This window comes from Notothenia rossii, assembly GCF_949606895.1.
Source record: "Notothenia rossii genome assembly, chromosome: 3".
NCBI lineage: Eukaryota > Metazoa > Chordata > Actinopteri > Perciformes > Nototheniidae > Notothenia > Notothenia rossii.
Window position 1 is genome coordinate 34,061,124 of NC_136901.1, and position 27,013 is coordinate 34,088,136.

Consider the following 27,013-nt stretch of genomic DNA (forward strand, 5'->3'; position numbering starts at 1 on the left):
GAGTGACAGAGCTAATTTTGCATGCAGCCTGTAATAGAAACAAATCTATAATCACGACAAACATTCTCTCATGAGGCGAGAGTGAGCGTCAGATGGTGGTGGGGAGAAAGGGAAGGGGAGGAAGGGGGGAGACAGAGAAAGGCTTTTTGTTTGGCTAAGTACACTATGTGAAAGAGGGGGCGGTGAGGAACTGGAAATACATTAAAAGATGGTTGCATCGGCTGTGGCATTCGCGGTTTAGATGACCTCACATCGGGTTTGACCATGACTTTGTGGGTATTCTTACTTTATTGAGTCTGCAGTGATTAACTATGCCCTATATGTAGCATAAGGACTGCAGAGGGGGGGGAGTTGTGAGGATTAGCACAGGCAGTTTGCAGTGTACTGACTTTAATCCTGGGCTTTATTGGCTCTGTCAACATACAGTAGGTTTACCTAAGCTAAAGCACCTGTGCTATTTTGTTTATTATGGCAACTAAGGGGAACATGGTGGGAGAAAAACACAAACTCTCGCCCTCTACATGCCTCCATACACGTTCGGTGTTGCAGCTTATGACCTATCTCTGCTATATACTTGAATAGGTATGAACGATGGGAAGGAAGCAATTTAGGAGCATGGAATAGCGCCTACATTAACATTCCCACATGTGCTTTGGGAGCAAAAGCTATTTCCGTATCCTACATCCAGCGAGTTTCCTGTGGTCTGCGCTGGGGAGGAAGTCATAAAGACGGGAAGACTTCCTGTATTGTTGGCATCATTTAGCAGTACGGACTGTACATGCTGGCCTGGTATCAATGATGTAAACACCATAAAAAGTGCACTCTAAGCACCATCAAAGAGGCTAAGACATACATAAAGCAGATTGATATCACTCCAATGGACCAGGCATGTTTTCACTGGGCTTTGCAGTCTTGTAAGGGATCTGATTTTTAAATTAAATAAACTTTGAGAAACTGTTATCTTTATATAATCCATAAATTCTTAGTTTTTGCATGGGTCACTGCAATGCACTTTCAATAAGTTCAATTTAACGGCATGCTTTTCAGACGTGTTTAAGGGATGCTTTTGCAGGTTTTTTCTAAGTGAAAGGAGTGTTTAGAGAAAACATTAATAACCCTGGGGAGGACCTTGCTTTTTTTACAACGTGATAAGGTTAAGCCTCACCCTAATTGCTTTCAAACAGTCATACACAAACCAGCACCTCTCTTAGACAATGTGAAATATAGTGTAGGCATGAGTTCAGAGCAGTTCAACAAGCCTTTTTTACTTTTAAAATGGTTTAAATAAAGGGTTTTTAGGTGTGTAGAGTTAAAAGTGTCCATAAAAAAGAAGTTACATTTTGAGAAAAGGGGAACTATTTATTTCCTATCTTTTCTTTTCTCATGGGAATTTACACTTATTCCTGTGCACACCCTGCAGCATCAGTAAGCAAGTGGGGTTATTGAGTTCATTTCTGTGGCGGGGTGCCAATAGGTGCATGTAGGTGTGTTTACAATGATGCAGTATCACACACTCACACTGAGACGATGATCCTCCCGCCGGCTCAGACTCAACATGTCCACCTGTTGGCCTCCGTCCAACCACACCTCTCTGCTGCATGAACTCCCTGTCCTCTCTCTGGCCGCCGCCCAGCATCCCCCTCCTCTCTTTCTCACTCTTCTTGACCGGAGATGTTGCTGCTGCAGCCGAGGCGGGCCCGTCACCGTGACAACCAGATGGCAGCTGGGCCCATTCTGACGCCCCTGCCCTGCTCCTGTTTTTCTACATCCCTGGGAATGGGTTCATGTGACTTATTACTTGAATTACACCTTAGTCTCAAAGGAATACTTCACCCACAGTGTGTATCAATGACTCACCGAGTGTTAGGCTACCTTGAATTTGTGAAGAAAGCTGTTTTTCTCACATGCCTCCGGTGCACGTTATGGAGATTTTCTTAAGACTGAATTGAATTAAGATCAAATATATCAGCCTTACCTGATTTATGCAATATACTACAGCTTTTATGTAATATGCTCACTCCTTTCATAACAAATGCATTTTGCTTAAAACCTTATTATTCAGAACATTTTTGCATGATGCTCGGGACTATGCAGAAGTATTTTAAATATATTGCATTAAACTGCAGGAGTTGTGTGAGTTGTTAAACTAATATTTTGCTGTTCAATTTGTAAATAACTTATTTAATTTGTGGATCCTCGTTGACGGCAGAGGCATGCTAAACATTTCTCCATGAACTCCAACAGCTCATGCAGAGCTTCCCATTGCCTAAGGCTGCATCCCAAGGAGGAGGAAGAGTTCACTTATTCATGTTCACTTCAGAGAAACCTTGAAATTCTTGGAAATCATGGAACATGTCTTGCAAATGATGCTAAAAGTTTAACACCGAATCAGGTGCAGTGCTTATAAAATATAAGGAGAAGGAAATGTTTTAACATTCTAACAAAAAGCGGGACTTTAAACTACTTTAGGACATTCATTAAACCCTCTTGGTGTGTGTGTGTGTGTGTGTGTGTGTGTGTGTGTGTGTGTGTGGGGGGGGGGGGTTCTACATCTTTCAGGTGCTAACAAGCTTTTTTTTGTCCACACTAACCTTGTTTTCTCTCAATAAAGGAAGTGAGGGGATCCACAGGTGCATGATCTGTGTGTGTGTGTGTTCTAATTTCCATTAATTCATACATAGGGTGCCTCTGTCTGGGTTGAGTTACTTGGCCATCTGTGGACGAGGATGATAAAAGATCCCATACATGTTAACTAGAAGAGAAAGACAGATTTATAATGCCTAAAAAAAGCTAATTTAATTAAACCGAGTGCTGAGTGAGAGGGTGGTATCACTATCAACTAAGACAGGGATGGAGCTCCGCTGCCAAACACCACCTTGGTCACGTGTGATTAACTCCGCTGGCCACCCGCCATCAGTGAGTGCAAATGATCTTATCAATGGGAGTGGCGAATGTGACTAATGCAGCTTCGCAGGTTGTGAGGATAACAATCAGGCTGTTTTATTTTTCCCCATTACAGTGGGACATCTGCTGTGGTCTCTGTGAGTGTGTGTGTGAGTCAATGACGGCGAGTGTGCGAGAACCCTCCCGTGTCTGTGGCCTTTCATGCAGATGTTCACACTCGCCTCAGATCGTAAAACTGTAGCGCCTTCCGCTCTTCTTCTCCCCCTCTAAATCAGTAGCACCGTTGTTCTTCTGCCTTAAGCCTGATTTAACAAACATGCCCATTACATCACTCAAAATAAGTCACGGAAAACAAAATAAACCACAAGCCCTTTTGTTGTTTTACTTTTTTTTCTCTTTTAGTCAGATTTTTTTTTCTTCTAAAGCAACAGAAGTAAAACTTGTCTACATCAATGGCAAATCTCACAATATTTCCTATTCATACCATCCCACGGGGGAACAGATAAAACAATTTAGAACAGCAGCAGCAAGTTTCCTGCACATTTCATGAACATCTTGCTAAGAATTAATGAAATTATATAGCCACTTCAACTCTTGAACCCCGTTCGTCTGAGCTCTCCTGAAGGAACTTTAGTCATGATATGTGTGTCTGTGATCATCGAGCACTTCATCACGGACAGTCGGAGAAATAGACTGCGGGCAGTTTGACGAAGTAAAGTTCATGAGATGCTCAGAGCTGAGAGGAGGCTCTAAATGGCAGGATGATAGTGTCCGCTTGTCAAGATTGAAAGCCTGTTTGTGCGCTCTTCTTTCTAAACTATAAGTACCTTCAAGCATTTGGCTGAAAACGGCTGAGTTTCAATATGAGAACATCTCCAAAAGACATTAGAAAGACGGATCATGTGTTAGTCTGCATGTCTGCATGAAAGTCTCCAATGCATGAATCTGGTTGGAAGTTCATTTTTCTCCCCCACTTCTGCATTAGTAATCATTAGAGGCAGTTCCAACCTCACATCCCAACCTGCTCGTAATAAAGCTGCATTGTTACGCTCATAGGCCCCCTGAAAGTCATGTGAACAGAGTGAGCTAGTCCATGGACTTCCAAGGACGGGCAGACAAACACACAAGTACAATTTGTAGCAAATAGATGCACATGTATACTATTTAGACATTTCGTGGTGACCCTTTCTCTTCCTCTTCATGCATTTCTTCTTTAAATCCTCAGGTCAAAGTCATAGGGGAGTTCAAGGTTAAAGCGTAGTTCCTCGCAATGACCTTTATCTCCAAGTGTCACGTAAGCAAGGCCAGATATGTCACAGTTATTTTCCCCGCAGCAAAAGAAAACAATGGGGGAACACAAAAGGTTACAATTTTAAAACAAAACAAAGCAATACGTCCAGACTTAGGAGCTGAAGGTCGCTTCTTGAGGTGCTGCTGGAGCTTAGTCTTTATTTGTTGTTTTGTTGTTGTGTTTTGGCACCGACGGCCCTGCAACAATTAACTCCTCCATTTATGGCGAAAGAGAAACAGTCCAACACTTCTCAGATTAGGGCCATGGCTGTCAGTCAATTCATCGGATAGATCATTGTCACATCGAACAAACATAAACAAGTTATTTTCATGAGAACTGTACAGCAAAAAGAGACAAAAATAGACATAAAAATAGACTTAATATATTCTGCTAGGACAGCCCTGCTAGTGCTAGCTGCTTAGACGGGGTAGAGAGACGGACAGCTAAAAAGGACAGACAGGCACTTAAGTGCTGATGCATAGCTGAGGATTAAAGTAAGAGCTAAGCAAAAGTCAGAAAGGAGGGAGGGAAGGAGATAGAAACGGTCCTAAAGAGGGATTCAGGGTCAAAGCACTTTCAATTCAACCAGTTAAAAAGTTTTAAAGTGTAAACATCTTAGAATTTTGGTACCTTCATGTATAAAATAACTGAGAACAAATTAGCAGTTTCATTTATTATTACGCAATGGCAGAATTGAAATAAGAACCGACCCCTTTCCGGTGCTAAAAGCAGTGTGCTGACGGCTAGCATTAGCATGGCTATTGATACGGTCTCTATCCTCAGCTGAACGTACCTAATGTTATTTAGCATCCTGAGACGAAGTGGATTAAATGAGACAGAAGTGTCTGGAGCTAATAGCACTAATGGGATTGCTTGGCTCTGTATCAGAGGCCTCAACCCTGAGCTGTAATCAGCAGGACACTGAATTTACATCCTGGCACGATGCTAACATGTTGATTTGACCTAGCTGGCTTTAGCTAACTAGAAAGGGGCTGCATCCCCTGTTACACGTGCCTTATCAAGCCTGTGTGTTTAATACTTACGGTTTATGGCTTTGTTAAAAGTTAACAGAGAGAGAAAAAGACGGAAATAAAAGCAGCGCAAGTCTTAATGAGCTAAATGCTAACACAGGCTACGCTAATATTTCTCACAGTAGAGCAGGTTGGCTAGTACCGTTATCATCATAATGTTAGCGCAAATGCTGCATTCATGTCATATTAGATTTATCGTGATCAGAATCATAAACAGGTTTATTACCAGATAGGTTTACACGTACGATTTGTTATACTGTTAATGTCATTTAGTCGTTTAGTCAATGCTCTATTGAAACTGGAGCTTAATGATACAAAAATAAATGTACGGCTCGTCCACACGGCGGCGTGCGTTGAAGCTTTAACGCTTCTGCCCGTTCACTTTGAATGGGGTGACGTCACGCTTTGCCAAACTGCATTGTGGGAGGGTTGCTTCCCTTTGCTCGCGTTGTCAATCAAATCATATGCCAGTACAAGCTCTAGCTAATCAAACCGCATGCTTGTGTGTCCGGGGCGGGAGATTTATGTGATTGGTTGTCGATCGAGTTTCAGACAAGCTCACCGGCAAGCTTCAACGCACGCCGCCGTGTGGACGCTGCGTTAAGGATAATGTTTAAATGGCCATCTATTGACACCAAAATCCTCCCATATAACATGAATGCATTAAAAGCTCATACAAGTATCTTCTGTTGCACTTTTTTTTGTAACTACATTAAGTCAAGCAAATCCCCCCCCTCAGAAAAACCCAAAGCTTCAGTTAGTTGAGGCATAGTTGAAGTTTTTTTGTAAAATGGCTACAATCTGAAAATGAGGCACTTTGAGCAGATATATAATTATTTTCTTTTCTTTCATACACTGAATATCCACCATTTACTTACTAAATAAAAACAGAAATCCCCATCCCCCCCCCCTATACCCTTCTCTGATTGGCTTACACTCGTGGAATGAGAGCAGCAAATAGCTTTACAAGAATGTAATTTGGCACACATCCATGTTGGTTTCCACAAGATGAAAGCGAAGAAGAAAAAGTTTTCCAACAGTCTCTCTAAGTGCTTCTGGGGCGTGTCCGATCCAGCCGTTCGCTCAATGTGATTGGTCGACACAAAAGGAACAGGCGGAGCTTTAAAGCTCTCCGAGGGGCACCAGATTGTTTCCCAAAGGACGACGCACTGACATCAACACTCTGGAAAGGAGACAAACAGAGAAAATTGTTTGGTTAGACGCAGAATAAACAATAACCCAGATATGAAGAAGAAATAAATATTATGACATGTATATGCAGCATCACTTGCTTATCAGGATAATTACAATATTTACTGTAAGTTATCAGTGCCGGCTTATCATTCCAGGGTTACAGTGACGCTCAAATGAACAACAGTAAAAAAATAAAAAAAGTAGACAAAGCTACAAAAGCTGGAGAAAATATTTAGAGAGGAAGAAGATAGAAGATAAATCCGTGACGGTGAAAGTGAGATACCTATTGCTGTGTCTGCAGAGCAAAGTGTGTGTGTGTGTGTGTGTGTGTGTGTGTGTGTGTGTGTGTGTGTGTGTGTGTGTGTGTGTGTGTGCGCCTCAAAATATACAGAAATGTCAGCCCTTCACATTTAATATTGGACATGTAAGCTCACAGGTGTGAATCACAAAGGAAAATGTCACTATAGTAATATTTCAAAACGGTACGTGTCTCAGCAGCACATAGGAGACTTAACTGGCCTTCTTTGCAGAATTGAAAGTTGATAGGATTAACAGGAATGCAGACTTAATGATAATTCTGCTCCTGTGTAGCGGTAGCAGGTGAATCACATGGCGCCAAGCAGCCATCTGTTGGTTTTACGGCCCTTATGCACTGTGTGCTTTTGGGCTGTCCCGGGTGAAAGTTTACAATTAAAGGCCCGGACACACCAAGCTGACACCAAAGAACTGACACAGACGGACCCCGACTGTTGTGTCGCCTCGCGTCTCTGCGTCTTGGCCATGTGTCGCACTGGAACACACCGCAAAGACTTCAGCCGACGGCCAAGAAGCACGTACGAACTGTGCATGCGTGAGTGGCAATAACTCTCCTTACCAGCAGGCGTTGGTAGTGTGTATTCGTCATTCAAAAGAGGCAACAACCGGAAGACAGACTGATACACCGAGAGAAGAAGAACAGACTGCGAGATATAAACAAACAACAAATAGCGTGTGCGTTCCATTTTCACTCTACAACGAGAAGCTCATGGGGCTTTCCCGAACCGGTGTCGAGCTGGAGTTAAATCAAATCTCAGATTGCCTTCTTAATAGTTTGTTTGAGTCCCTCACTTCCGTTTCGCTTCTCATGCACTGATTCGCTAGCTGAACAGCCAATCAGAGTGATTTCTTTTGCCGACTGCCTTTGGCCGACTGCCCACCGATTCGTCATGTTGTATCGGTGGGTTTTCGGCCGAAAAGGTGTCGGCACGGCTGAAAAGACACAGCGGTGCGGGCAGGGTTGGGTTGTAACGGAATACATGTAACGGCGTTACGTAATCAGAATACAAAAATCAAGTAACTGTATCGTGTTACCTTTGAAAAACGAGTAATCTGATTACAGTTACTTTCGTAAACCTGAAGTGAATACATTTTGGATTACTTATTGGAATTATTGGTGGAAAGATTTCCTCACAAAATGTAATATTCATTACTAAAGGTATAGCCGATTCATCACAGCGCACAAAACCTATTACCGCCGCAGATGGAACAAAAAAGGGAGCGTTTGAAAAAGAATTGCGGGTCTGCTCAGTGAAACAATAAAAACGAATCATGGAGGAACAGAAGTCTGCGTTTAAATCGTGTGTGTGTGTGTGTGTGTGGTTAAAAGTTAAAACACATCAGCCACACCGCTCTTTAGCCTTTCTGATGATTCTGAAGGTAAAAACAGTGAAGGCGGTGCGTGAAAGGCACTGCGCGCTTGTCTTCTCAGAGGCTGAGTTAACCCTCAGTAAAAAAAAGAAAGTTATCCAAAAGTAATCTAAAAGTAATCTGATTACGTTACTTTTTTAAGACACGTAACTGTAACTGTATTCGGATTACTTTCAGAGCCATGTAATCAGTAATCAGTAACTGATTACATTTACAAGGTAACCCTCCAACCCTGGGTTGAATCTGAGTAGGGCGTGTCGACGCTCATCGTCGGGCTGACGCCCATCGGCGGCCAAAATCGGCTAGGTGTGTCCGGGCCTTTAGAGCGAACTGTTTGGTGATCAATCCAGTTCTAAAGGTGTCATGTGAGGTACGTCCACTGACAGCATGCTATTAAATGACGTCTGAAATGCCCACCCCAACACCTTTCCAGTTTTACTGCGCCTGCATCAGCAATTTTTACCCAACCCATAAAACCTACCCCAACTACTGCGCTATTTTAGGCAAAGAAAGGGGATCTTTAGTCGTCAAATCAAAATAAAGGACCAAGAATATATTGAGATATTTCTAAGGACGGTTTATTTATTTTGGGATCAAACTACATAATATTTCAAGATCAAAACACCCATATGTAATGTTAACGACCCGACCCGACACATGCCATGTCATTTTAACTTCTAAAAATGTTTCAGTGATGGTCAACCTTAGGAGCTATTGTGTGAAATAAGGCTAAATATAGTCTTAGATCTCAGATATAAGTAATAGAACTTTACTGCACTTTTAATGCACAGTTTAACTATTATGCTGCTGTGTTTATTGTATTTGTGTTACTCTGGCACAACAATTTCCTTCGGGATAAATAAAGTCTTATCTTATCTTAGAAGTGTCTTTTTGTATGGTTTTAAAGCATTACAGTAAAAGGATATAATTTTCTGAACTTCCAGACTGTTCTAGCTGTTCTATTATTTGCATGTGCCCATTTAGTCATAATATACCCATCATTTATTACAGTTAATACAAAATATTGATTTATTTTATCGGAAATATTTTGATATTTGATTTCCTCCGAGTTCCAACAGGATCCCAGTTAGCTCTCCTCCTTGCATGACTGTAAAAACGCCAGCTCGTAAAAGACTTACGAGGTTGTTGGGGTTGGCACCTCCATCTCGATCACTCATGAAAGACGACAAGCTATGATTGGACGGACATGTCTCCAGCTCGAGTCATGGCAAGAATTTATGATTCAATGTTGCTAAGGGCCAACCAATCAAAACACGGAATAAAATTATGCAGAGTACGCTGGCTGACCTCGACACGAGAACAAAGTCTGACATAGAGATATCACACGGTATGACACACATTTCATCAGACCCACTTCAGACAGTGTGACGTGCAATCTACCCCCGAGATAGCAGCGATCACATGGTGTGTGTGGCCCTTTAAATGTGTCATAATGCTATTGTTCTGATAAGAGCATTGTTTAGTATGATAACTATGCATTGTATAACTGCTTTGTCACACCTGTAAAATGTTGGCATATTTAATGAAAGAGTGTGGATCATATTAAGATCATTCGATGCCTTTTAAACTGTCAGATGTGATGACTCACACTGACAGTATACAACACTTAAAACAACAAAGACTATGATGCATCTGTTGTGCAATATCACTTATGTGCAATATATATATTTATACATACTCCGCTTTATAATTATTATTATTACTGGCTGCTATCTCGTAGTTAGACAATTCAACTACTGAAAAAAACTTGGCTTAGTTTTTTTGTATTTTATAACCTGTGTTATTTATGCATGCCTCTTAATTCATATTTTTGCCATTTTCTGCTCTTCACTTTTGCAGTAAGGATGTCAATTTCCCCTCAGTGGGACAAATGAAGGTATTCTGATTCTGAAATGAACTCAAGTTGCCGCCAGCCAAAACAACCACTTGTGAAGCTTTTAAAGAGAACAGACAAAGAGAGAGTTCTGTGTCTCTTTCCCCCAAATGTCCCCAGCACGCACGGCTCTCTAATTGCACGGGGGTACTCTATATTTATGCCCCTCCCTCTCTCTTTGCCAGTTAGTCCTCTTCCTGGTGCAGCGAGCTATATTTAGCGCCCCTCAGCACAGACGGTGCCCGCCGTGACGGCCTAAAGCGGCTGCCTCATTCAGTGGGACGGCTCCAAAACAGGGACACAAACAAACAGGCCGGCCAATCAGAGGGAGACGGGCCCGACACACTCTGGTGCCCTGCCACGGACACACACACACACACACACAAAAAAGAGACACAGATGAAGATGCTATAATTATGCGGATGACATTCACTTAATGATGACCTTTCTCCAAACACAGACATGTGAAATTACACAGGGAAGCGACTCTGCGATGCCCCATCCTATCCTCTCCTCGAATACACAGGAAATGTTTCCACTTTAATTAAATATCGCCTTCTTGTTTTCCCCTGTTTCCCCTTTTTCCATGAGCCTGAGCCTCCCATAGCGGTTTGTCTATTGATCTCATTCACTTCCTTGTATCGCTTCTCCATTTGTGGCTAAATCGATGTCATAATGACAGCGGTGAGGATGGTGTATGTGTGCTTGTTTTCCCATTTCTCTGCCAGACTGTTTAAATCAAGAGGTTGCACAAAGGCTATCTGCCTCCACAGACTGTCTAGCCAATAACTGTTCTCTAGCTCCCTGAGTGTGTGTGTGTGTGTGTGTGTGTGTGTGTGTGTGTGTGTGTGTGTGTGTGTGTGTGTGTGTGTGTGTGTGAGTGTGTGTGGTGTAATTAGGAGAGTCTGGGTCTATGTGATGTCTCAATCGAGGACAGCCTCAAATTGAAAGCCACCCTGTTCTCAGGTCGTAAATCGAGAGTGTCGGTCTGTCATTTTCGTGCCGCCCCGGCTCCCCGAACACAGCGCTGTGTGATGTGAGTCACCGAGTCCACTGGTCACTGAGTCAGTTCGAGTTAAATCACTTTTTATTTTATAAGAGGGACCTATACTTGATTTACTACAGCTCAACACATGGTTACAGAAAATGAGAACAAGCTGCAGGAAGACAAAACAACAGTGTTATCAACCGACCTGCGAGAACAAAAAGCATAAGCGGACCAACTTCACATGAGATAAATGGCTGGAGATCCCCTTGGTGTCTTTCCCTATATCTCACATTTTTGTACACACCTTGTGAGCCCTAAGGCAGAACATGTTCTCCTTCTTGGATGCATCAATGTGTGCTTTGATGTGGTTTGAAAGACTTTTATTCTACTACCAAGTTGTGCAAGACACCAAATTCCTTCCATTGACAAGGGTGCAGCTCTAAAGCCAACCCTGACCTCTGACCTAAAGACTGAGGGAAGCAAGGAACTGTCTCCTAGATATAATCAAAGGATTACATTATGACAAGGAAGATAAAAGCCCACTGCTTTTTCCATAATGGCAGCGACTTTCGATGCCAGAGAGTTCAGCTCTTGCAATCCCCCAGTACTGTTATTATTTGGTTAGATCGCCTTGCGGGCAGGAGGTTGGTACAACATGAGGCGATGGGACAGCTGCAGATACACAGAATGAAGAAGCGGGACATCTCCTATATCACTACTTTTAATTACCTCAAAGGACGCCAGGAAGTCTGTCAGTGATAGGATACAATGTTCCCAATGGTGACCACGGTGAATGTGTAGGATTTCACAGTAGTTATCCGTTAGTCGTACATCTGGCACCATTGTGGATGACGATATAGGGTTTCTACACCCAAAACTTGAGATTTGAACACTGTGGTTCAAAAGATGGCTGTAAGGAGCTTGGAATTTGAGATTGTAAGCAGTTACAACGGGTTACAATGACCCCGTTTCACTGCGAAACATGAGTATCTGAATAACTTTAATATCTTGTAGAACAACCCGGGCAGCCGACTCCCCTGAGGTCCATGCATAACCCTCATCATGTTCCAAAAAGTCGCATCACACCAAGAAATTGCTTAATATTTATATGCCCATGTAGCATCTTTTAGAGGTTCTGACCTAGCATGTTAGCTAAAAAATTAGTAAATCCTCCATTGGTTGCACCAGATCAAAACAAATTCCGAAATTGGCCAATGGTTGATAAGAAAGCATAACTCTAGGGGTATGTGGAGTTTAACAAGAGATGTTATAGACAGAAGGATGAATCAGTATTAGGGGAAATAGCCTGCAATGAAAATTATGCGAGACTGGGTTGCAAAAAAAGCAAGCTAGAAGCTCTTTGAAGTGTACAGAGAGTCATTGTTTGATACTCAAGATGACAGACTTTGGGTGGAGTGCAAGCTTTCACATGTATTCCTTTTGACTGCCAAGGCCGCTGAGTCATTCTACTAAGATGTGACAGATCTGAGGACAGATATAAATGCAGGAAAACATAGCAATTAAATGCATGTTGTGTAGTTTGAAATGATCAGGGACAAATGTATTGATTCAAGCTATGAGTGATTGGATTGGTTGATTTGCTGGCCCTAAATAGGCACTGAGCAAAAAGCGTATTTCCTGGGACAGAAGAAGCCTTTTTTCTGTGTTCGCAGAAACACCAGCAGCGGTTTGTTTGGAATCAATACAAGGAAAAGATGGCCCGTGGGTGAGCATCGATCACCGGCAAGGCTGAAGGCATCAACAAAAAATCAAAGGAAGAAGACGTTGCAGTTTTTCCCACCGAGTTTGACTGACAAGTGGTTTCTGGGAAGTGAAGGGCATGAACACAGCCCTTTTGAACATGTTGCCTTTTACAGGGTGATCTCAGTACTACCAAAAAATCCTGTCAGGAAGCGTTGTATTGTTTTAAACGCCCCCCTAATGGCCCGTCTACACTACAGGCATCGAAAAATGCTTTCAACGCTTCGCCCATTCACTTGAATGGGGTGACGTAGAAGATTTTTAATCTTCGCCGAACTGCATTGTAGGGAGCATGGCATGGCTTTGCAAGCATCACGAGCATCTATCGGCATCAAAAGTTGAACAATGTTCAACTTTTTAGGTGCTTGGCATCAGCCAATCAAATCCAGTTTATGCAAATCCCGCCAGTGCAAGCGCAGCCAATCAAACCGCGTGCAAGCTGGGAGAGCCAGACCGCAGTTCATTTCCTCATAGTCCAAACGAGATATTACGGTAGCAAATCACCCGGTTCTTTACGACCAGAACTATTTACCGGGATACAAACCGGAGGAACCAGGCATGGAGGGAGGTGGCAGAGACAGTGGGTGAAACTGGTAGGTTTTCGCCTGTTTGGAGAGTTTATATCCAGTTTACTTCATTTTAACATTGCTATTGCTTTGTATGTCGGGGGCGGGAGATTCATGTGATTGGTTGTTGGTCACAAAAAATCGCCAAGCTTCAGACACGCCCAGCTTCAAGATTTTTTTGATGCCTGTAGTGTAGACGGGCCGTAAGAACAGTGAACGCAGCACATTTTGTCTTTATGTCTAGCCGTAGGGTTTCAATGCATAACACTAAGCAGTTGGCAGAGGAGAGAAAGTTGTTGAGAGTTTGTAAGCCGTACTTATCACACACACACACACACACACACACACACACACACACACACACACACACACACACACACACACACACACACACACACACACACACACACACACACACACACACACACACACACACACACACACACACACACACACACACACACACACACACACACACACACACACACACACACACACACACACACACACACACACACACACACACACACACACACACACACACACACCTAATGTTGCTTTTAACGTTGCTGCTGTCAATCACACTTACGCAGTTACAACGGCTACATAACAACCCGTTATCCAGGTGTATGGGTGCACATTGTGTAATGTATATGCACATAATGTACAGCGAGAAGTGCCCAGGTTTACAGTTGCATGGAAAAAAACACAGCTGGACTGAGGATACTCGCACTTGCAAAAACACACCTCAGGCTATGACAATGAGTTATGAAATCTCAGGCCAGGACAGGATCATTTTGACATGACATATTAAAAGCTTTGGCTCATTAAATGTAATTTCTGTCGTCTGAGATTTTTTTTTGACATGATTGTATAAGGATTCAAGTGAGAAAAAAATCAAGACAAGAGGCTGCGGGGTTTCATTATGCAGCGACAGTGGGAGAGTGGGTGTGTTGTGGCACACAGAGAGCTGGAATGCGTGGGGACAGGACGAGACAGACAGAGACAGAGCAGCACTGCTGACTGGGGGAAAAAGAGGAGAAAAAAAGGCGCATTTGTTGGAGAACCACATCCAATGCCCACATGGAGCTTCATACCAGCTTTTCCATACATTTTGATAATCGATTAATTGTAATTTATCATGCAGAAAAGCTGTTTTTAGCCTCTATTATATGGAAATATTCCGCCTTACTTTATTTTATAGTAATATTGACCTGAATATCTTTTTCTGGATTTACAAAATTACACATTTGAAGGCTTCACTTTAGACTCAGAAAAACTGGGATGGACATTTTTCTCTATTTTCTGTATATACCAAACGATTAACAGCAGATAAATAAAAAATGAAAAAAAAAATGGCTGGATGCCACCCTATTCTAATCTTTTTATACTTTTTTCGAAATTGATGAATTAAATATCACAGGTCTACTTTTCTCTCCCCTGTGTGTCCTTAAATTGACACTTTAACCCAAAATATAAACTTGCATTTCGGTTTATAGAAACAATAAGCATTTACTGAGAAATACTTTCAATTTAATGGCCAATAAAACCATAAAAGTGCAATTAAATTCTCCAAACAACCCAGAAATGAACGTTTTGCAGGTCCAAAATTCAAATATGCATCTAAAGAGTGCAAATAAATACTTTTATTTTGGAACAAATTCCCTTAAAACATATTGGATTTGTATAAAAGTTGAACTCTGTAAAAGTTGTTGTAAGTAAGAGGTTTAAAACGTGGACGTGCTTGTGTAACAGTATCTGGCTTCTGAACTGAAATGTGACTTTGGACGTCCTGTCCCGGGACACACACGGCTAAAGCCAAAAGGACTAAAGGGTTTTTGGGATTGTTCCCTCTCGGTCACACTCTTGCGCACACACAGTGTTTGCTGACTCAGACCACCGTTTTCTCTCCGTCTACGTGTGTCCTGTCACTCCACCAGATCTGCTGCTTTCTGCCGACACACACACACACACACACACACACACACACACACACACACACACACACACACACACACACACACACACACACACACACACACACACACACACACACACACACACACACACACACACACACACACACACACACACACACACACACACACACACACACACACACACACACACACACACACACACACACACACACACACACACACACACACACACACACACACACACACACACGAGGAGGTGTCCCGAGTGAAGTGATAAATAGAGTGATAGCATAAGCAGGTGGGATCCTCATTTCCAAGTAAGGCTTCTCCCAGAATGCCAGCTCTCTCCAGCTTCTTGACGTAGACGGACGAAAAAATGAAATGCAAGAAGCCCTGTTACCCCATCTTTAAGAAAGGCAGCTGCACAGCCGAGCTGCTGTTGGGACATTTGTTTCCTTCTTTCTACACGGCAATGTGCGAAATCAATCATCATATTTCAAATAACAGCCAGCGGGGATAATTCCTATGTCCATGTTCCAAATGATTAAGGTTTTCAGCCAGATCTTTAAAGATAGTATAGAAATAAATAACTGCCCGGTGTCGGAAATAGTCAAGAGATAAAACGATAGTCATGTAGGTCCCGTTATTGTTCCAGGGTCATAACAATGCCAAAACCCATAACTCTTAAAGGGGCACTATGATGCTCTCTACTGTGACAGGTTTACTAGACCCTCCAGAAAAACGTGATTCTGATCGCAGAATTTACCGCATAATCAGCAAAATGGCGCAGATTTTTAAAAGGCCGCATATTTATCAAAAGGCCGCATAATCCCCGCATTTTTCCATACAAAGTTGAGGGAAAAAAAAGTTAACTCGTCTTGACGTGACGTCATCAGCTTGCGCATCACAGAATGTAAACGACACTGTATAGAGTGAACGTGTGGAGCTCACACGATAGAGAAAACACCAAGATGAAAAAATCTAATCCATCTCATTTACCGACGAACATTTCTACTAAAGACCGGGCAAAAAGTGGGGGGAAACTATTCTGCACCCCGTGCAACTGTATGTTGGAGCCATAGACTGTATATTGGTTTGAGCATAAGAGAAAATCGACGGTGAGCATCAACCTCCAAAACCGTTTCGAGGGCTACAAGAAACGAAGTGAGTAGCCTACAAGATTGAAGCTGGTCAGATAACGAACGAGTAAATGAAAACAGAGAATGAGGTGGAGAAGTGTGTGTGTGTGTGTGTGTGTGTGTGTGTGTGTGTGTGTGTGTGTGTGTGTGTGTGTGTGTGTGTGTGTGTGTGTGAGATTAAAATAGCCCAATTGCTTTTACAATAAATAAACATTGAATGTGTTTAATTGAATAGTAAAGGGGTTTAACGTTAGTGGCAGGTTGTGTGTGAGAGAGAATAAATAAGACAGCCCAATATTTAAAAAAATTGTTATTCTTTTTCCCCGCGTATTTAGCATATTTCGCAACTTTCCGCATATTTCGCAACTTCCCGCAATTTCACCGCATAAAATAACATAAAAACCCCGCATGTTTAATCGCATAATCAAGGAATTTAGCCCGCGTTTTTCTGGAGGGTCTAGTTTACATGCTTTAATGTTCAAAAAGCTATTTTCACCCTCTGTCTGAAACCAGAGCCCAGCCTGCTCCGATTGGTTAGCTGGCTGGCTCTGCTTGGAGATGTCCCGCCCCTTATGCTGCGTTCAGACCGGACGCGATGCGATGCGATGTTTGGGGGCGGCGCGATTACATGTAAAGTCAATGCAGAGACGCGATCAGACACGAATTCGCTCCGACGGCGCACATGAAGCGGTGGACGCGGCGCGAATCACGCGATTGAGGCGATTGAAGGGGGCCGCGTCAAACGCGAGAGTTCAATTTTTTCAACTCGGGCGTCAAATTCACATGACGCGTTCTCGCGGAAGCCAATCAGCGTTGGGATTCCCTCTGACGTCCTGCTGTTGATCCTTCCTTACCGGAGACATATTGACAGGCGCTCCGCAGCTGAGAGGGAACGCCTGTAGTTTGTGTCCATCCAGGAAAGCCTGACACCAACCCGAGCTAGAAGATCATCAAACTGGACACAGGTCATCCTAAAATACCGCTGGTAACGGCAGTCATCCAGGCGCAGTTCCTTCATTAAACAATGATATTCACCAAACTGAGTGCAACGCTTGATTACATTGTGAACCCAGACAGAGCGACGTTTGTTGCTACGTTTGTAGGACTTCCACAGAAGGTACAAAGCAGCAATAGTTGTTATATCCTCCATAGTCAACGACAGAAATAACCAAAACGATCTAGCATGGAAGTGTAAACAACCTCTACTGTCCGTCAACGGTGCGGAGTGTCAACTGTCTGTTTTGAATGACGCGATAAAACAAACTGCAAGCCGCGGTGAAACTTGAGCGATTAGAGCGAAGCGAATATTCGCATCGCGTCCGGTGTGAACGTAGCATTATCACGTATCACGGAGCGCTAGCCAATTGAATCGCAAGTGTTACATAGTGATGTCTTTATGTCACAGACGAAAACAAAGGGTCCAATGGAAGTGTTTCAGGCAGGGGCAGGGTTAGGGATTTTAGCCTTTGCAGACCATTTACATGCACTTAAACCTATATGACACACTACAGGAAAGGGAAAAGCCCAAAAAGCATAATAGGTCCTCTTTAACAAAAGGCAGCCAGACCTGCATCATGCATATATTGGCAATAAAATATACAGTCTTTCCCGGGATTGACATAAATCTTCCTTCTTCTGCTCAGCCAAAATAAATGTTGTACTCACTTACTAAACCAAGTTCCCCCTATGTTATTTCACTGTCTGAGTGTTTTGCAGAGTCAGACGAGAACAATTGACAAACCTTTGGATCATTAAAGTGGGGGGGGGGTTGAATCTGCTTTGAGTTTTGAAATCCTGTCCTGTGTGTTTAGAAACTGATGCCAATCTGCATCCCACAGTGCCTCTGTGTGTGCACACTTGCCAGCTTCTGCCAATCTGATGATAAATTGCGTAATTATTAATAGAGACACCCCTGCCCCTTCATACAACACACACACACACACACACACACACACACACACACACACACACACACACACACACACACACACACACACACACACACACACACACACACACACACACACACACACACACACACACACACACACACACACACACACACACACACACACACACACACACACACACACACACACACACACACACACACACACACACACACACACACACACACACACACACACACACACACACACACACACACACACACACACACACACACACACACACACACACACACACACACACACACTTTGTATTAAGTTTCTAAATGTTGCTTTATTAAGGGCAGTAACCAGGGGTTTGAATGTGTGCTAACATAGTGACTGCATGCATGCATATGAGTGTAGCTGAAAAGTGCCTAATTGGCTAACTGTGGTTAGGCAGACCTCAAATATTTATCTACAGACCTTATAGAAGCTCAGCTAGCAACACTTCTCGCCTTCCCTTATAAACATTTATGCTTCATCTGTCCATCTTGTCTCCTAATTTCCCTCCTCTTTCCTGAACATACTATATTGAGTTTAAAGTTTGCTTCTTCTTCTTCTAAAACAACTAAGAGGACTAAATTGCTATCCCACAGTTTAAAGTACATGTCATTTTTAGTTAATAGGCTCCTCTAAGTGGTTGGATTCCTTACAAAGTTTGACATGAATGAAGACCGCTTGAATTGACCAAAATAATGTAAGAGGAAAAACAACATATGTCAAAGTGATCCAAATGGAGACGTAGAGTGTGAGATGGCACAATAACACGCTGGTCGTGTGTGTAATGTATGAGTCAATGCACCGCAAGCCATTGGGAAATAAGTGTGTGTTGGAGTGGAGCTGGACAGTGTCGCTGTCTTGGGTCATGGCTGCACAAGCACATTACTACATCTTATGACTTGAAAGGAAATGCACAAAGACAGACAGGAAACAGGCGAACTAACAAACATAATTGTGCATTTTCACTGTAAGCACACTCTTTCTGTGTCACACAGGTGTTTCAAGTGAGATCCCGGTGGACGAGAGGTCCCTACGTCATGTAACTGAGCAGCGCGATGACGCACGGCAGACCATTTGCTTCGCTGTGTTGTTTTGGACGGGAGGTGATGATTCATATTCATATTCTGCTGGAGTCCAGCAAACCCTCACTCAGCTACACTATCATCAGCTTAGGGAACACGGCGTCACCACCAGGCTCGGACGCAGCGGAGTGTTCAACACATGCTGATGACAAGCACTCGTTAGCACCTAAAAACACACTCAATCAGTGCGCACAACTGGGGAACATGAGCAAACCAAAACTCACCTCACGTTTCTCTGAGCTTCTCTGGTCATGAATACAAACTATTTCATTAATGGGAAATGAAATTCGGCAGGGATATAAAACAGAAAGCACACGGAGTGCCACTCTCCATCTCCTCAATCTGCTATTTCGACTTGTTTGTTAGTGTGACTAATGAGTAGAAAGGAGAGTTGTGTGCATTTCATTTCCTCTCCGTTGCCCATTCGAGGCTTTTAATGCTCTGGTTAGGCGCTGTGACGCCGTCAGTGGAGAGGAACATTGTGTTGACGGATGTGGAGAGGCGAAGTGTGGGGGGGATAATTGTAGGTTGGTAGAGATGGTGTCTGCATGGGCATCATAAACAGAACATCCAGTTTCCGTGAAGCATAAAAAGACAAAAACATTTAAGATGCACGATGTGCTCATGAATATAATACAAACAGCCAGCGGGACATGCACGGCTTGAGCGTACAACGGAGGCAAACAAGCCTGAAAACATGTGGATGAAGCTCATTTAAATGCAAGGTTAGAGAAATAGAAACATTTACTGTGCAGACACTCGTCCTACCCGGTGCCAGTTGGTGTCGGGTGGGTGGGGTTTCCACATCATTTAAAATTTGGCATGTCAAGTGAGCGGAAGAAATATAAATCCTGGCAAACATCACTACATGGCAAAAGCTTGGCATAGCTGCTGAATACAAATGAAGCTAATTTTTTCTGCTAACACCTGAAAGTTGTCCTCAAATTGAGTTCAAGTTTGACCTTAACGATGATTACTAGGTAAGAGACAGGAAAAAGACTCGATATGTTTTATATGTTGTTCTTATCTGTATTTATTTATCTTGTCAGATATACAACTCATCACGTAAATGGTGTTTATTGGTCTCTAGTGAAAGTGATGCTAGGTATTTAGTAGGGGTGCACCGAATGGGAAATTCTTGGCCGAAACCGATACCGAAAATAGGAAACAGTTGGCCGAAAACCGAATGCCGAAAGGCCGAAAATGATTGATAGAAATATATATATAATGTATACATTTTTTACCAATGTTGTTCAGCTGCCTGATTATGGAAAAAGACATGATTATGGCAAAACTTAACTTAAATAATAATCACTATTATGGGTCCATAAAACATTTATTCAGCACTTTTGAATGCACACAGTACATTAATTCCAAGTCAAGTGCATTTTCTTTTCTCTGTAGGATAACTACAACAAAGTGCATTCAGAACAAAGCCAAGGTGCTTTAAAATAAACATCTATGCCAGTAGGCCTACAACAAAATAGTGTAAATAAAGACTTTAACAGCCAGGCCTTCAACAACAACAACAAATGCACCTATAAGTGCATGCATACAAATGTGCAAGCTGGATAAATCCACATGAATGTAACTATTTACAAATGAAATTACAATTGAATTTCAAGAATCTGTAAATAAGGCTGTCTGTCCTCATAAGCAAAGTAGTAAACATTGTATAAAGATACATAAAGTGAAAACTGGATACAAAATCCACAATCAATTACAAATTAAATTACAATTTCAAGAATCTGCAAATAAGGTGGTCTGTCCTGATGAGCAATGTAAACAACATTGTATCATTTAGATACCGAAAGTACAATATATTGAACACTGTGCTGCTGTCATTTCCCCCTAATGATAACCTGAGATGGTGAATTATAACTCACAATGAAAATTGTTCAGGAAAGTGGGTATAGAGTAGACATGTAGAACTAGATAAGCTTATGATAAGCCAGCCTTGTCTACTTATTAAGGAAAAGTGGGAGGTTCTTTTGAATGAACATTAGCTTCTCTGCTTTATCAGCCATAAGTCTGTTCCTCTTCTCATCAAGAACATGAGAGGCAGCGCTGAACAGTCTCTCGCTGTCGGTGCTTGTGATTTGATCTTACTCCGCATATTTGTCCGGGTGTTTTGATTTCAAGTGGTGGAGTAATCCCGAAGTGGTGAAAGTCTTTGCAGTTAGACCCCCTTGAGAAATGTCAGCTGAACACGTTTTACAAATCGCAATCCGCGCCTCTTTCTCTGATATCTTTAAATATCTCCAAGCGGCAGACATGTTGGCTGTGAGCCAGCCGCGAGCATGGTCGCGCGCCGTGCTTGTCGCCGCGTTTTGATTACGTCATCACAACAACACATTAGCTTACTAACGTAACCCTGTTCTCTGACATTCGGTGATATTTTTTCGGTGCTAGAACCCTTTCGGCCGAAAGCCGAAAGGGCCTTTTTAACCATTTTCGGCCGATAATTTTCGGCGGCCGAATATTCGGTGCATCCCTAGTATTTAGCATCAGTGTAGAAGATACGGATTAAACTGTTTGTTTATTGTAAGCTAAAAATGTTAGCATGTCTACTTACAGTACTAACCTAGTTTTTCGACCAAAGGCAAGAGGCATGTCATTAACTTATTACATTATCTTGTATTGTTAGGTTTGAAAAAAAAACTATTAAAGGAAATATTTAGGGTTATAACTAAGTCAAACTCTTTTAGCGTTAGCTAGGGATGGGTATCGTTAGGATTTTATCGATACCAATACTGCTTATCGATACTGCTTATCGATACCGGTATTTTTCGATACTTCTCAATAATTTGGTGCTCAAAATTATAGACATGATTACAAGATGTGAAGATTAAACAACAGTCATGTTATTGTAATTTATTTGTATTTAATGTCACTTTTTCAATGTCATACCAAGCAGGTATGAGTGTGTTTGACAGTGTGTCTCTGGAAGGGGGGCGGTAATTAGGGGCAGTTCATAAATCCATGTAAACATGACCATTGTTCAGTTAAAACGAGACGCTGCGTGCCCATCTCCTAAACCGGAAGCTCCGGTCGGCTAACCATTATAATCAGTTTATTGCGTTTATTATTTATAATTGTAATGATCGATTATCACTCAGTAATCATTTTAAAGTTACACAGAGACATTGGATTAACCGTTTTTATGCCCTTGAACACAACATTTGATCACAAAACAGCAAACGTAAGACATCCTTTTCATCATGGCTACGTAAAGGGAAGTTGTTTTCTTGCTCTTTCCTGGCTGCTAGTTCAGTGAGTTTTGGTCGTACAGTGATGAGACTTACACCAATGGAATCTGTGGAATCTCAGTTTTCATGTAGTTTGATGTTTGTGCGGATAAAATGACGTAGAAAAGATCGCTTTTGCCAGTTATGTGCTAAAGTAGCCGTTAGCCCCGTTAGCCCGTTTTGCTAAGGGTTGATTTAGACTCTTGGTGTTGGACTTCTGTTCCGTGTAGGTAAAATGGTTAATATCGTCTGTTAGCTGAGTTTCTTCCCATTAAGTGGGTATGCATCATTAATAGGTTGTTAAATGTTAAGAAGCCTTGAGACGCTGTTACTTGCAAGAGGTTGCGTCTGCCCCTATGGTATAACCCCGGGAGTCTCACAATAAGAGCGCTGTTCGGAGAGATGACGAGTGGCCAATCAGAGTGGTACTCAAACCGGATACGTCACACGGGATGAGGGTTTCCAACCAACCATAATTGTTTAAACTAAGGAAGTAGCGTAATTCATATACCGATAGCAGCACCGTTTGCCCAGCGGCTTAATGGTAACCTTCTGAAAAAAACCCAGCATAGACCAGCTTAAGATGGTTGCTGGTTTAAGCTGGTTTTAGCTGGTGTTAGGCTGGTTTAGTTGGTTTACCAGGCTGGACAAGCTATAGTATAGTGCTATGCTGGTCTATGCTGTGTTTTTTAGCTGGCCAGGATAGCCGGTTTAGCTAAAGTGTCCAAAACCCCTCTAAACTAGCCAACCTATCTACTGGCTGGTCAGGGTGGTCAACTTAGTTGGTCTAAGCTGTTTTTTTCATCAGGGCCATACCGTCCAATCAGGTACCGGTACTGACTTAGTACCGGTTCTCGATACCCATCCCTAGCGTTAACTTATTTTCACTAGCTATACTTGATAAAATCTATCAACCACAGCTGTCAAAATAAAAGGTCAACTACCAAAAATAGGAAGCCTGCTTTTGGCTTTTCCTTTTGTGGAAAAATAAATACCAATTAGTTTAAAAAGGAACACAAATTCCAAGAAGTAAGATTGTACAATCAGTTCTGTCAATTATTTTGACTTTAAAAATTCCTGAGCCACAGGAAATTAGTTGAATGAGTTAAAATGTTCATGTTTGAGTGAGCTAACGTTTGACATAATGTCTTGGTGAATCAACTACTGATTAAATGGGCTTTTGGTTTTGCACTTCAAGGAACAGACTTCTATCCTAATGCACCAAATCAATTTTAACGCCAAGAAAACCATTTCCAGTTAGAAACCCCATGCACACACACACACACACACACACTGTGCCCCAAAGCAATTTAGGCAATTTAATAAAATAAGCCCTGCAAAGCACAGGAAGCTGTTAGTTGGACTACTGAGGCCCAGTTGACCGTGCTGAAGCTGAGGTGACGTCGAGGTAAGGCAGCGATCTAAAGGTTAACGACCGTTCTCAAGCCAATAATGGCTGCGGAGAGCAAACATCACGGCTACTTCATTCGATTTGCACTGATGAGTTATATAAGGCAGGTCGAGGGACTGTTTGTTCTTTCTCTCAATCACCACATAGGGGGTTTCAATGATCTTAACCAAAGTGGTCCAGTGGGGGGAGACGTACTAAGAGTTTGTTCATATTTGCATGTAGATGTCTGGAGGTAGCATGTGTGTGTGAGGGGGAACAGTCAGGGGTTAATTTAAAAACTCTGTTCTTGTTTCCAGATTGGAAAATTCTTGACTCTTTGTCAATTTGGCTTCATAATCACATTGAGCAGACGTGCAGAGAACGTGGACCCTGGGCCGGGTCAGTATTAGGTAACTGAAATGTAGGCTTTGTGTGTTTAGTCTATAGTTTCCCTCCAGGCAGTCAGAGTTGAGCAATGGTGTCAGAAAATGGTTCCATGATCCTGAGTTCTTTGTTTCTGATTTCAAACACCCAATTTCCTCACTCTTTGCAGAAAGTCCTCTGAGCCCCATGTTGCAGGATCTGTTGGCTACAATAAAAATGATTTGATTTGCATGTTCACTTCTTACACTTAATTAAATCAAAAACGCAACTGAATGTGGACTCCAGACTACAGCTGTCATACATTCAAAACCTTCGACTGGTTTGACCTTCAACTATCAAGACTGGTAACTATGAACATCTGCAAACAAACGACTTCTGGTTTTACTTTCAGTTGAGTCAGCTGTTCCAAAAATATGGACCGATCAGCAAGCATTTATCTTCCTCATTACTGTCCTCTAACTCAGGGGTTCCCGAGTGGGGGTCGCGAGATGATTACAAAATAAGAATGGAAAATAAAAAAATAAAAAAGTATAAAAAAATGTTTATTAATTTTTTTAATAATTTTTTTTTTGTAATTATTATTAATAATAATAACGAGGCTCCCCCTTTGACAATCCACTAGCGCAGTGTTTCTCAAACTTTTTCATACCAAGGACCACTTAACCAGTAAAAAACACTCATGGACAATCGCTCCCCCCCCCCCCCCCAGTCTCTGGCACTGTTATTTTGGGGGTCGCGGGCTGAAAGGTTTGGGAACCCCTGCTCTAACTAAGAGGCTAGGGCCCCAATCAGAAAGAGAACATTTTGAGGGTTGAAAGCATAAGGCAAGGAGCAGTGATTCCCTGATAACACAGAAAATGTTGGTTTTAAAATATATTAGGGCTACCAGTAAATCTTCTTGGACAATGCAAATTATGTCTTGTTTTTTTTTTTACTTAAGATGCTCAGGGCTGTCCTGTAAAAGCACATGAAGAAAGCTTCATTGGTTACACTCAAGGAATGATTTGAAGCAGTAAACAGATGTAAAAGAAGAAATATTGAAACGTAGTAACATACTACAATAACTTTACATGTAGGAGTTCAGTGTGGGGAGTTTGGCTGCTCTCCACAGAGCTGGGCTGTAGCGTAATTGGGCGGACGCCATGAATAATATACTAATGGTGCGTACTAATAACACTAGAACAAAACTAAATAAAGTAGAGCAGCAGTCTGATGAAAACTACTTAGAGTGTCGGTCCGAACTGGCAACCTTTAGTTTGACTTAAATAACAAAACGTACAGCCTTAGTATTTTATGACTGGGGACCTTTTCTTTGTTTCATTGCAAAGTGTCACCATTTTCCCAAAAGAGTGGAGGATTTATTTTAAAAAGCAGCCTTCTTTGTTTAAAATGGCTTAATTGGACCCAATTCAAGCAGTCTAGTCAGATTAGGGCTTAACTGGTAAAGCCTTAGTCATTGCCAATCCTCTGAGAACAACTTGACCCCTCTGCAGGAGTCTTTAGTGGATTCTCACCCTGTCTTCACCGTCAGATCTTGATGACCCCCAGATCACTTCCTGACCTCCTCTCATCCCATAATCCTCCTCCACTTCATCCGTCGGACGTCAGCACAGCTCGGGATGCAGCACACACCCACACAAAAATGCACTAAAACCACATGCAGCCACGTAAACAAACACTGTTATACCCCAACAGACGTACACTCGCACATAGGCGGCCTCCATGCGAGTAGTGGCTCGTTAGTAGACGGTAATCAGCTTAGTGCTCTCCAACACCCACCGGCGCTAAGCTCTTTATAGACAAACCCAGTTAGAAAAGTAGCAGCTGAGCGACGACTTGGCCCCGTATCCGATGAGACTCACACAGTTAGACGCACACAGATCATAGTGGAGACACGGGGAGAAAAACTGTGGCGGTGTTGACATCAATACAATCACCTGAGACCCGGCCGAGATGTGTGTGTGTGTGTGTGTGTGTAATTTATATGGGTGAAGAATAGAGAAGAAAAGAAACTAACAGAGAAGAATGGCACACAAAAAAACTCAAATAAAGCAAAAAGAGAAGCTCAAATGTGTTCCAGGGAGAGTGTGAGCAAGGAGGAGGAGGAGGGAAAAAACGGGCAAAATAAGGTGTGTGTGTGTGTGTGTGAGAAACGCTCCCTCCCACTCCTTCCCTCCTATGCCCTCAGTAACCCTAGTAGGTTTGTGGGTGGCTGCTCAGTTCTTTTTAGGCAGCGCCCGACGCGCTCCGAGCCCCGCATACATCCCATACCACAGCACACAATCAGCGCTCTGTAACCGGGGTCGCACACACACTGAGAGCTGGCACGCTGCCAAGCTAAACCACACACACACACACACACACACACACACACACACACACACACACACACACACACACACACACACACACACACACACACACACACACACACACACACACACACACACACACACACACACACACACACACACACACACACACACACACACACACACACACACACACACACACACACACACACACACAATACAGTTCCTGCAGTTAAAAGGAAGTTTTGTGTCAA

At 42.5% G+C, this 27,013-nt stretch overlaps 1 protein-coding gene across 1 annotated transcript in view; it reads right to left on the reverse strand.

The window, feature by feature from the left end:
• Positions 1-3,275: 3,275 nt before the first annotated feature.
• Positions 3,276-27,013, reverse strand: part of LOC307034323 (insulin receptor substrate 1-B) — a 48,184-nt gene continuing 24,446 nt past the window's right edge. The window contains exon 4 of the mRNA XM_079673104.1: positions 3,276-6,409. Coding sequence (XP_079529230.1) covers positions 6,402-6,409 — 8 coding nt within the window. The 3' untranslated portion in view covers positions 3,276-6,401. The remainder of the gene's footprint in view (positions 6,410-27,013) is intronic.